General features: G+C 41.6%; 1 protein-coding gene across 6 annotated transcripts in view; it reads right to left on the bottom strand.

Moving 5' to 3' along the window:
• Positions 1-13,119, bottom strand: part of LOC137432279 (apoptosis-stimulating of p53 protein 1) — a 148,399-nt gene that overhangs the window by 50,393 nt on the left and 84,887 nt on the right. For all 6 annotated transcript variants that reach the window (XM_068124080.2, XM_068124088.2, XM_078781484.1 and 3 more), the window contains 3 exons: positions 12,610-12,756; positions 5,877-5,962; positions 5,275-5,529 (listed from right to left, as the gene is read on the bottom strand). In XM_068124080.2, coding sequence (XP_067980181.2) covers positions 5,275-5,529; positions 5,877-5,962; positions 12,610-12,756 — 488 coding nt within the window. The remainder of the gene's footprint in view (positions 1-5,274; positions 5,530-5,876; positions 5,963-12,609; positions 12,757-13,119) is intronic.

Raw genomic sequence — 13,119 nt, 5'->3', positions numbered from 1 at the left:
TATAGGCTACGTTTTATTTTAATATCAATGGTTTAAAAAACCGCGCCAGCTGCAATTCCATGGTGTAGTTTGTGGCGGCGCTGTTGCCCCTTTCCGATCCCGCGGTTGCGCGTACGTACAGTATACTGTACGTACATATTTATATATTTTCAATGTGCTTTTTATTGTATTTTTAATTGTTTTTTAGCTTCTTTTATTGTTAATTTATGTACTATTGTATTTATTTTAAATATATTTTTTAGGAAAACAAATGTTTTCACGTCCGTAGGAGTGACGTAAAGTCGCACATAATGACAAAATGCGCGCCTTTTTTGCGCCAAGAACGAATAAACGGTAGTTGAGATTTTATTCGAATTCGAATTCCATTAAGTTTCAACTGTTGGAAACAATAATTATTTCAACTGTTGGAAATTGAAATAATTATTGTTTCCAACAGTTGAAATTTAATGGCATTCGAATTCGAATAAAATCCCAACTAAAAAAAAAAAACGTCGCGTTTTAAAATTATGACGTCATCAGCGTTTTTCGGAACGTTCATTTTTCAACTTCATATTCGGAATCAGTACGTCCCAGAGCAACTACAGCACACCTTAAATGTTAAAAAAACCTTCGGGTTTTAAAATTATGACGTTATCAGCGTATTTCGTAACGTTAATTTTTCAACTTTGCCGACAATGACTTCCGACGACCGGGTTTGGAATGCGGGACCAATGCCATTTGACAGGGAATAACAAATAAATGCGACATTCAATTGACGACAATGACTTCCGACTTGACTCCCCCCTCCCCCCTCCCCCTCCCCCCTCCCTCCCCCCATGGCCCTCCCTTTCCCCCCTACCCCCTCCTCCCTCCCCTCATGGCCCTCCCTTTCCCCCCTACCCCCTCCCCTCCCTCCTCCCTGCCCCCCTTGCTCCTCCCCCCTCCTCCTCTCCCCCTCTTCTCTCCTCTCCTCCTCCCTCCCCCTCTCCCCCTCTTCTCTCCACTCCTCCTCCCCTAGCTCCTCCCCCTCCCCATCTCCCCCTCTTCTCTCCTCTCCTCCTCCCCCTCTTCTCCCCTCCCCCCTCCCCTCCCCCTCCCCCATGCCCCTCCCTTTCCCCCCTCCCCTTCTCCCCTCCACCCTACCCCCTCCCCTTCTCCCCTCCCCCTTCTCCCCCTCTTCTCTCCTCTCCTCTTCTCCCCTCCCCCCTCTTCCCCTCTTCTCCCCTCCCCCCTCTTCCCCCCTCCCCCTCTTCTCCCCTCCCCCCCTCTTCTCCCCTCCCCCCCTCTTCTCCCCTCCCCACCTCTTCTCCCCTCTCCCCCTCTTCTCCGCTCCCCACCCTCTCCTCCCCGCCCCCCCCCCCCGTTCCCCTCCCCTTCCCCCTTCCCCTTCCCCTCCCTTCCCCCTCCCCTCCCTTCCCCCGTCCGGCAATGCCGGGTACTTCCCATGGCCAGTTGTACGTGGGCTGCTCGAGGGTTGGAAAACCAAGCAATCTTTATGTCTTGGCACCAAGTAAGAAAACCAGAAATGTGGTTTTGAGAAATTGACAATTGACAAAACGTCATGTAGGAAATGTACTGTGATATTGCTCTAAAATATACATGTTCTTTTCATCATATATTTGTCTTATTCTTATTCAACCCGGGCGAAGCCGGGTACCTCAGCTAGTATATATATATATACAGTCACATGTGGTAAAGCATGTGGTGAGGTGGAAAGAACTGGGAAGTGGCCGTGTGCTGTGTGCAGGAAGGGTGTCGGAGTGAATTCCATTCAATGTACAATGTGTGCTGAGTGGGTTCATCAAAAATGTAGTGGTCTGAGAGGGTCATTATTCATTAACCAGTGTGGCAGCTACATTCAAGTGTAAGGTGTGCACGGAGGGAGCTGCAGATGGAGGAAATGTTGAGTTGGATCTTGGAGATGGCGTGAAGCTGGAATGTGTGAAAACATTTTGTTACCTTGGAGACATGCTGAATGGAGAAGGTGGATCATACTCGGCAACGGTTGCTCGAGTGAGATGTGCATGGAAGAAGTTTCGGGAACTGAATGGCGTGCTGACGAGGAGGGGAGTGTCATTAAAGCTGAAGGGAAAGGTGTATGCTGCATGTGTGAGAAATGTTATGACTTATGGGAGTGAGACATGGGAAATGAACGTAGAGCAGCAACGAAGGCTGGAAAGGGTGGAAATGCGAATGGTTCGGTGGATGTGTGGAGTATCGTTGAAAGAGAGGAAGCCAAATGATGAATTGCGAAAGATGATGGGAATAGAGCCTTTGATGGATGCTGTGAAGAGAAACAGGTTGAGATGGTTTGGTCATGTGTTGAGGAAGGATGAAAGTGACTGGTTGAAAAGAGTGATGGAAATGAATGTAGAAGGAAGTAGAGGACGGGGCAGATTGAGAAAAACTTGGCTAAACATGGTCGAAGAAGAAATGCGGGCAAGGGGGTTAACAAGGGGAGATGCAGAAAATAGGGCAAAATGGAGAACATCGTCATGGGGACCACAAGGCTAACCCCCACTCTTGCAGGGAAAATGGCCTTAAAATGCCTGTTGTTGTTGTTGTTGTATATATATATATATATACAGTCACGTGAAAAAGTAAGTACACCCCATGTAAAGTTTTGACTTTTTCAACATATTTCAATATACAGCTATTTGATCTTCATTTCAACAATATTGATAGATAAAGGTGATATAATATAACAAATATCATGAAACATTTACATTTTGTAGTCCATTGTATAATTTAAATAAACATAAATGCAAATTTCGTATGTGGAAAAAGTAAGTGCACCCCTATATTTATCACTACTTCAAATACCTAAAATTAGAATCAGGTGCACCAGCTCAGGTGCAAATGATTAGAACATCGTCAGAGAGGATCTTGGAGGAACCTGTCTTATTTAAACCTCAGACATTTAGTTTGGTTTGCTCTTTGTTGTTGAAGTGTGTGGCGTCACCATGTCTAGATCAAAAGAGCTCTCTGAGGCCTTCAGAAAGAAGGTTATAGATGCCTACGAGTCTGGGAAGGGATTTAAAAAGATCTCCAAACAATTTGAAATCAATCATTCGACTTTCCGGAAGATCATCTACAAGTGGAGAAGATTCCAAACAACTGCCAACTTGTTCAGGCCAGGCCGCCACAGCAAGTCCAGCCCGAGAGCAGACAGCAAGATGCTGAAAGAAGTCTCGAAGAACCCCAGAATGTCATCACGGGACCTACAGGTAGCTCTTGTCACTGTTGACGTCAAAGTGCACGAGTCTACCATTAGAAAGAGGCTGCACGAATTTGATCTACATGGGAGGTGTGCCAGGAGAAAACCTTTGCTGTCCAGAAAGAACATCAGGGCAAGACTAAAGTTTTCCAATGAACACTTCGGCAAAGACCAGCACTTCTGGAACAATGTGCTCTGGACAGATGAGTCAAAAGTAGCGCTATTTGGCCACAGTACCAGAAGACATGTTTGGCGAAAACCAAAGACAGCATTTGACCACAAGAACCTAATACCAACTGTAAAGCATGGTGGTGGAAATATTATGGTTTGGGGCAGCTTTGCTGCATCAGGGCCTGGGCAGCTCACCATCATAGAATCCACGATGAATTCTTCATTGTACCAGTGGGTGCTTGAGGATAATGTGAGGCCATCTGTCGGAAAGTTGAAGCTCAACCGAAGGTGGACCTTGCAACATGACAATGACCCTAAACATACCAGTAAATCCACCAAGGAATGGCTGAAAAGAAAGAAATGGAGGGTTCTGGAATAGCCAAGTCAAAGCTCGGATCTAAATCCCATCGAGATGTTGTGGGGGAATTTGAAACGAGATGTGCATGCAAGAAACCCCTCAAACATCGCACAGCTGAAAGAATTATACATGGAGGAGTGGGCAAAAATTTCTCCCAGTCGATGTCAGAGATTGGTAGACAGTTATAAGAAACGCCTACTTGAGGTTGTTTCTGCCAAAGGGGGCAATACCACCTATTAGAGCCAAGGGTGTACTTACTTTTTCCACATGCAAAATTTTCACTTCTGTTTATTTAAATGATACAATGGACTACAAAATGTAAATGCTTCATGATATTTGTTATATTATATCACCTTTATCTATCAATATTGTTGAAATGAAGATCAAGTAGCTGTATGTTGAAAAATGTTGAAAAAGTCAAAAGTTTACATGGGGTGTACTTACTTTTTCACGTGACTATATATATATATATATATATATATATATATATATATATATATATATATATATATATATATATATATATATATATATATATATATATATATATGTGTGTGTGTGTGTGTGTGTGTGTGTGTGTGTGTGTGTGCACATAATCAAATTAGAGTGCAGTCGACAGCACACCATCATAAATCCCCACCTAAGGCAAAGTTGAAAGATAACAAAAATTTCCACAAGGAATGTCCCATTATCAAATTTTGAGTGTAATTTTTTTTCCTGTTTTTATCCCTGTGAACCTAAGTCCCCCAACCCCTGGAACTGGAACCAGGGGTCAAATCCAAAAAATAGTTACCTATTTCATGTATCTCTCAATGTTAATTGCATATATAAAGTTTCATTTTAAAATGTTAAAAAATGTGGCCAAAATTTCATTTTTTGGTATTTAATCTTTCGACACCACCTCAAGGGCCGGGCCAAAAATGAGACTGCTCTTGCACTTTCTTACCATGTGGTGATCATAACTACTAGGTTTGTGAACTTATGCAGAATCTTTCCCATCAATTTTAGGAGATAGCGTGATGGATGGGCCGATTACAATATCCCTTTTCCCCCCCCCCCCCCCCCCCCGTTTCCTTCTGTTGGTCTAACCAACAGAATATCCTAGGTACTTGGCAATGAGACCTTCACAAATTTGTTTCATTATCCATTATTACTTGTTACACAGGATGGTCAAAAAATGGGTTTGTGACTACAATCATTGAAACTATTCACATGAAGCTTGAGTGCCTCCATTTCATCATTGTAAGTTATGGGGAAAAAAAGTATTAAGTATCACGGTTCTTTAAGATTAATTTTAAAGACCTTCTGTAGTAAAAAATAAAATAAATAAATCACATTTTCATGCATTTCTCCTCCTGGTGTAACATTAAATCTGTTTATCATCTGGTTTAACAGTACGTTTTAACAACCCAGCCAGCCTGATTCACCAAGCAGTAGTCAAAGTATAACTGCTATATAAAAGATGCCCATACTTATCGGACATATTCTATAATTACGACAATGAAATCATTAGTACTACAGCATTATGGGTGCTAAGCCTGATAATCACCTGTCTGGACGTACGTGGACCTTCCTGCAAGGATTGTGGCGCAGACAGGTGACCCTTCTGCAAAGCATGCGTACCACCACCTGACCAGGGCCAACCTGTAGCCTGACCAGGTCCCTGCAGCCTACTATGCTGCCCGGGCTGTGGGATACGCCGCTCCAGCGTCCCCTGAAAACCAACAAATGCTGGCCTTGGCTGCTCCGTAGGACCTGGGTGCCGGGGTCTTGGCAAAACAGAATTTCCAATGCCAGCCCAGCTCTGTGAATGAGACATGGTGGGTATCATCAATGCTTTGCATGTGTCTGGAATCTGTGAAATCTTGCATCACACAGAGCTTAATGACAAAATCGAACTAAAGTGCAGTAAAGAGATTAAGGAAGAATGAAAACATGAAATGGAACAGAAAAATAAATTGAGGGTGAAAAGACAGAGAGAGAGCAAATACAAAGATTAGGGGTGAGAGAGAGAGGAAGAAAGAAAAGGAAAGAAAGTGGTGATAAGAAGAAAGGTTGGAAGGAAGGAAGGCCGAAAGGAGAATAATAATGACAATAATGAAGAGCTGGACATGCATTGGGTGAAACAATTTTCACTTGATGAATGCATACCTGTCTGTGTCCAGGTGCATCTAGTGCTGTGGATGTGGTGGCAAGTGAGAGATCTGTCTTGGATACCCTGGCAGCAAGGCCATCATCTGCAATGCAAGGACAAAAGGAAGATAGATTCCAGAGTAATCGACTGATGAAAACATTGGCAAAGCATAGCATGGTATGGTTCAACTGATCAAAGGAACTATATAAGAAAAACATCAGAAAGTCTGAACTATATTTGTCTCATAGCTATTTAAAAAGTTGTGCTTTAAAAGTATATTGCAAATTATTGTGGATGAAAACTTCCAAGTACAATGATTTTCTCTCTCTACAAGCCTGATGAATGGCACATCAGAAACTGCAAAGGTGAAAGTCTAATGGATGAGAATATTTAGCCAGCAATCTCATCCATAGACAGCAATGAAATTCATTTAAACAAGGGGGAGTGGAGCAGGCTGCAATATAACTCAATCTGTCAAAAGGATACAAAGGTTATTCCTGGCTCAGTGGTGTTGATTTTGTCAACAACATCATACTAAAATACACAATTTGGTGTCAGTCTGTCTGTCTGTCTGACCGCAATATATTCTGTCGTTACTTATCCAATCTCAACCAAACTTGACAGGAAGAAGAAGCGTCACACGATGGAGGTTGTAGCGACCTCATTCACACCCCTCTCCCTCCCCAAAGGGGTTTTCGCCTTGGGCGAAATCAGTGATAAGATAGCTAACCATGGGGTTTTTCAATACCGCATCGAATAATAACACCCGGTGTGTACCCCGGTTTAGAATAGATACACCATATCCCTGCGTGTCGTAAGAGGCGACTAAAAGGGTTGGCGTCAGGAAGGGCATCCGGCCATAAAAACATTGCCTCAAAAAGAGAACCATGACAATTACGACTAAAGATGGTCGAGGAATAAATGCGGGCAAGGGGGTTAACAAGGTGGTTAACAACAACCACGGTCCCCGAAAAAGGCCAACCCCCGCTTGCGGGGAAAAATGGCCTCTAAAGGTGTTTTTTTTTTTGTTTTTTTTTAAGGGGGTTAACAAGGGGAGATGCAGAAAATAGGGCAAAATGGAGAACATTGTCATGGGGACCGCAAGGCTAACCCCCGCTCTTGCAGGGAAAATGGCCTTAAAATGCCTATTGTTGTTGTTGTATCAAATAATTAAAGTAATAACAACCCCAATGATAACAGCAGAATATACCAATCATATCCCTTCACCCAAAGGTTTTTTAAAAAATCTCACCTTGAACGAAGTTCAGGGGAGCTTATGCGATGGCGCGTCGTCCGTCAGTCAGCAGTCCGTCAGTAAACACTTGCAACTTCTTCTCCGAAACCACTGAAGGGATTGTGACCAAATTTGGCACAAATGATATTTGTTGTGTTGCGACTAAACTTTGTTCACGGCATTAAAAAAATGCGGTTGTAAGGGGGTTTACCGGGGTCAAAGTGGATCCAGGTTTGACCCCCCCAAAATAGGTATTTGCTTTTTCCTCTGAAACGACACACACTATTTCGACAAAACTTGACTACAACCTTCATCACCTGTGATGTACCAAAGTTTGCTCACGGCATTAAAAAAAATCTGCCCCTTTGGGGGACTACGGGGGGTTTGCCCCTAAAATAGGTATTTCCTTTCTTCTCAGAAACTACACACACAATTTCAATGAAACTTGACCACAACCTTCATCACCTGTGATGTAGCAATGTTTGTTCAAGGCAATAGGAAAATTAGGGTCTGAGGAGGTATACGGGGTTGGGGGAGGGGTGGGGAGTTGCCCCCCAAATATGTTTTTGTTTGTTTGTTTGTTTCTTTAAAGTCTTATGATTATGTTAGTATGATTCTACATGCTGCCCTGTTTTCTTGCAACCATTGAAATTGGTTTAAAATACCTTTAGTCAGTGCAGTATACTGTTTATTCTACCAGGTGAGCACCATACCAGGGTATTGCCCCTATATTTTTTTTCCTTGAACAAACGCCGTGTTAATGTGTATAAATAGCTTATCGTGGTGTTTCGTGGGGGCACCCCTACCAGAGGTAAAAAATATTTAAAACCAAAAACACATGATTATTAAAAAAAAAAAAAGAGTCTTTACTGCTGTTTAACATTAAATTTAAATAAATTTGGAGGGAATCCCGACATCCTTGAGGCATTATATGCTTATCCCGCACATATGAACAGCTATATACATCCCGGTCCCGAGCCTAGATCTACTGCAATCTATATACACCAGAGTGGATAATAACACGACCCTTAAGGAGTGGGTGTACTAGTCATATAAATGTGGAGAAATGAGCTACAAACAGTATTCAAAAATGATTTTAAAAAAACAAACTTTTGTTTGCATTTATACACAAAGAATTAAGTTAAGCACCCCCCCCGTTTTTTTACAACCTCGCACATTACAAGTTTGTTGTCGTCAAAACAGTGTAATATACCCATGATATTGCTATATTTTCTGGAGAAGTGATATTATGGTCACATAAAAACATAACAATCATGCCGTTTTCAATATTTTATTCTGAATAATTTAAGGTGAAATTTTTTGGGAATTTTAGGCATATTTTCACCTCAATTTAAGTATGGAGCTATAGGTCCATCACGGACAGTGTGGATGACGTTTATGTTTTCTAACGTACAGTCATTGTTCTGAGAAGACCTCTAGCGATCTTTGCGTCAATAACGTGTGTAGGACCCACGTGATCGGATCACTGACTCAACCCTACGTCTCATAGACCCTGTAAGCCGTCGTATGCGTTGCTGTGGCAGGTTGTTCCATTCCCGATGTAATGCACGTTCCAATTCATCCAGATTGGCTATTGGAGGGACCATCTTCGCAATTTGTCGTCCCAACATGTCCCAAACGTGCTCGAGGGGGTTCAACCTGCCACAGCAACGCATACGACGGCTTACAGGGTCTATGAGACGTAGGGTTGAGTCAGTGATCCGATCACGTGGGTCCTACACACGTTATTGACGCAAAGATCGCTAGAGGTCTTCTCAGAACAATGACTGTACGTTAGAAAACATAAACGTCATCCACACTGTCCGTGATGGACCTATAGCTCCATACTTAAATTGAGGTGAAAATATGCCTAAAATTCCCAAAAAATTTCACCTTAAATTATTCAGAATAAAATATTGAAAACGGCATGATTGTTATGTTTTTATGTGACCATAATATCACTTCTCCAGAAAATATAGCAATATCATGGGTATATTACACTGTTTTGACGACAACAAACTTGTAATGTGCGAGGTTGTAAAAAAACGGGGGGGTGCTTAACTTAATTCTTTGTGTATATATTGGAGTCAGCTACAAGTTTGGAAGGCAGGTAACATCATTCAAGTGAGGCATGACCAAATGCTGATGAATGTGCCCCTTCCTGTAGCTTAGAGCAGGGATTTAGAATTTGGCCAGAATGCAAGAATAACTCACCTGTTCTTCATCAAAAGAAACCAAGAGATCCATAACATCTATCAGTGACAGTGATATTCATCCCTGACTCGACGTCAATCCAAGTAACAGTGCACTTTGTGAGGCAAAGCACAGCATGTGAGGAACTAATTGCACAGTTAATAGTCAGGTGCGGAATCGAACACGGACAGCTCAAATGTAAGTGCACAGCCTCTGTACCTGGAGTCAATCATTCATTACTTCATAACAGCTGATTAATGTTTTTGCTGGTGTATGTGTGTACATAGATACATATATCTATCGATATATATATATATATATCTCTATCTATATACAGTCACGTGAAAAATTAAGCACACCCCATGTAAAGTTTTGACTTTTTCAACATATTTCAACATACAGCTATTTGATCTTCATTTCAACAATATTGATAGATAAAGGTGATATAATATAACAAATATCATGAAACATTTACATTTTGTAGTCCATTGTATAATTTAAATAAACATAAATGCAAATTTCGCATGTGGAAAAAGTACACCCTTGGCTCTAATAGGTGGTATTGTCCCCTTTGGCAGAAACAACCTCAAGTAGGCGTTTCTTATAACCGTCTACCAGTCTCTGACATCGATTGGGAGAAATTTTTACCCACTCCTCCATGCAGAATTCTTTCAGCTGTGCGATGTTTGAGGGGTTTCTTGCATGCACAGCTCGTTTCAAATCCCCCCACAACATCTCGATGGGATTTAGATCCAGGCTTTGACTTGGCCATTCCAGAACCCTCCATTTCTTTCTTTTCAGCCATTCCTTGGTGGATTTACTGGTATGTTTAGGGTCATTGTCATGTTGCAAGGTCCACCTTCGGTTGAGCTGCAACTTTCCGACAGATGGCCTCATATTATCCTCAAGCACCCTCTGGTACAATGAAGAATTCATAGTGGATTCTATGATGGTGAGCTGCCCAGGCCCTGATGGAGCAAAGCTGCCCCCAAACCATAATATTTCCACCACCATGCTTTACAGTTGGTATTAGGTTCTTGTGGTCAAATGCTGTCTTTGGTTTTCGCCAAACATGTCTTCTGGTACTGTGGCCAAATAGCTCTACCTTTGACTCATCTGTCCAGAGCACATTGTTCCAGAAGTGCAGGTCTTTGCCTAGGTGTTCATTGGCAAACTTTAGTCTTGCCCTGATGATCTTTCTGGACAGCAAAGGTTTCCTCCTGGTACACCTCCCATGTAGATAAAATTTGTGCAGCCTCTTTCTAATGGTAGACTCGTGCACTTTGACATCAACAGTGGCAAGAGCTACCTGTAGGTCCCATGATGACATTCTGGGGTTCTTAGAGACTTCTTTCAGCATCTTGCGGTCTGCTCTCAGGCTGAACTTGCTGGGGCGGCCTGGCCTGAACAAGTTGGCAGTTGTTTGGAATCTTCTCCACTTGAAGATGATCTTCCAGACAGTCGAATGATTGATTTAAAATTGTTTGGAGATCTTTTTAAATCCCTTCCCAGACTCGTAGGCATCTATAACCTTCTTTCTGAAGGCCTCAGAGAGCTCTTTTGATCTAGGCATGGTGATGCCGCACACTTCAACAACAAAGAGCAAACCAAACTAAATGTCTGAGGTTTAAATAAGACAGGTTCCTCCAAGATCCTCTCTAACGATGTTCTAATCATTTGCACCTGAACTGGGGCACCTGATTCTAATTTTAGGTATTTGAAGTAGTGATAAATGTAGGGGTGTACTTACTTTTTCCACATGCGAAATTTGCATTTATGTTTATTGAAATTATACAATGGACTACAAAATGTAAATGTTTCATGATATTTGTTATATTATATCACCTTTATCTATCAATGTTGTTGAAATGAAGATCAAATAGCTGTATGTTGAAATATGTTGAAAAAGTCAAAACTTTACATGGGGTGTACTTACTTTTTCACATGACTGTATATACCTCTGCTCTTGCAGGGAAAATGGCCTTTAAAATGCCTGTTGTTGTTGTGTGTGTGATATATATATATATATATATATATATATATATATATATATATATATATATATATATATATATATATATATATATATATATATGAGTCCCTATGAAAAATATAAACCCCCTTTCAAAATTTTCACCTTTTGTTACCTTATAGCCTGGAATTAAATTGAATTAAATCAGACTTTTTCCACCTTTATTTACACATCGTAACCCACAACTACCAAAGTGAAAAACAAATTCTACAATTTTCAGAAAATTAATTCAAAATACAAAACTAGAATATCGCAGTTGGGAAAGTGTCTGCTCCTGTGACCATAAATCTCCACCCCTCCTCACTTTAATAATACATTCATAAAATAACATAAAATTTAAAGGCAGATACCTAGCCAAATGTAGTTTTTCAGGATTTCAAAAGATCCTTGCACGCACGCACGCACGCACGCACACACCCTTACTGTGTTCTGGTGATTATGAAAGATGTGGTATTCCATCCATTGCCACATTGATCATGACCACCAGGTGTGCTGGCCACACATCACCCTATCTATGATCACAAGAGCAGGCTTGTTCAGCTGCAGAACCTTCAGAAAGGCCAGTATGGGGAATGGTTTTGAATCACCAGAGCAGTATGGTTGAATAAGATTAATAAAATCTAATTAATAAAAAGACAAAATGCCAATGCATGCGTCACTGAGCAAGTAGAGCACAGACTCCTCGTTATATTGATAGCTCATAGTGTGCAATGCCTCCATGGGAGAGGTAGGTGAGAACAATGTACATCAATTGTCAAATGTTGCAGAACCTCCTGACGGAGGGAGGCAACAAGTTGGAACTAATCTTATCGGCTCTGAGAAGCTGGAGAGCTACATGCCATTCCCTCCAAAATAAATAAATAAATAAATAAAACCACTCAAACAGCCTGCATAATGCCCAAATAATGACGACATGAGGATCCATTTGCTTTAGTAAATCAAGTCAAGCGTGACTAAACAACTCGGCCGAGCCTTGGTGAGTAATAAGGGACATTTAGAGCAATACAACACAGCTGTAGTATACTTTGATAAACTGTATGGCAGCATGAAAACAAAGCTTTTATAATGCTCTGGAGATAGCAAGGAGCTCATTAAAAATACTAGTGCAAATTATTAACAGTATCTAATAATCTGTGTGCAGGCTACACGCACACACACACACACACACACACACACACACACACACACACACACACACACACACACACACACACACACACACACACACACACACAAAACAAAAAAAACAATCCAAATCTTTTGCTTATCCCCTGTCCCCGCACAGGCTTACCAAAACCTAAAGGCCCTGGTGAGGTGCTCTGTTTTGGACCTTTGGCTGGTATGTCCAAACTAGATTCCTTCCAATCCATGCCTCCCATCACCTGTCTTCCTTGAGTCAGTGGGACACCTAGACGGCCAGACAGAGAGCTTGGTTCAGCTGGGGGGAGGGGGGGGGGGGCGGGGGGAAGAAAAATAATGGGGGATAAACGAGTGGTCAGTAGAAAATGAAAAGGAGAGACAGGAAAAGGTGAAAAGCAGGTATTAGTTAGGTAAAATATTTAAATATATACATTTTTATATAACAATTGGAAAATAAGAAGGAAGAAAGCTATATATATATATATATATATATATATATATATTTGAGCCAGTGTGTGTTTGTGATTGTTCTGATTTGCCGGCCACATCTTTTGACCCATGGGGCACAAAATTGCCATGAAGACTGTTCACTCCCCCAGGGTGGTTTTGCAGAATAAAGTTGCCCCCCCAAACCTCCACCCCCACCATGTTTTTGCTTCCA

This window comes from Myxine glutinosa, chromosome 1 (assembly GCF_964187855.1).
Source record: "Myxine glutinosa chromosome 1, kmMyxGlut1.1, whole genome shotgun sequence".
NCBI lineage: Eukaryota > Metazoa > Chordata > Myxini > Myxiniformes > Myxinidae > Myxine > Myxine glutinosa.
Note: the sequence above shows the minus strand (reverse complement) of the source record. Positions and strands in the feature narration are given on the sequence as shown.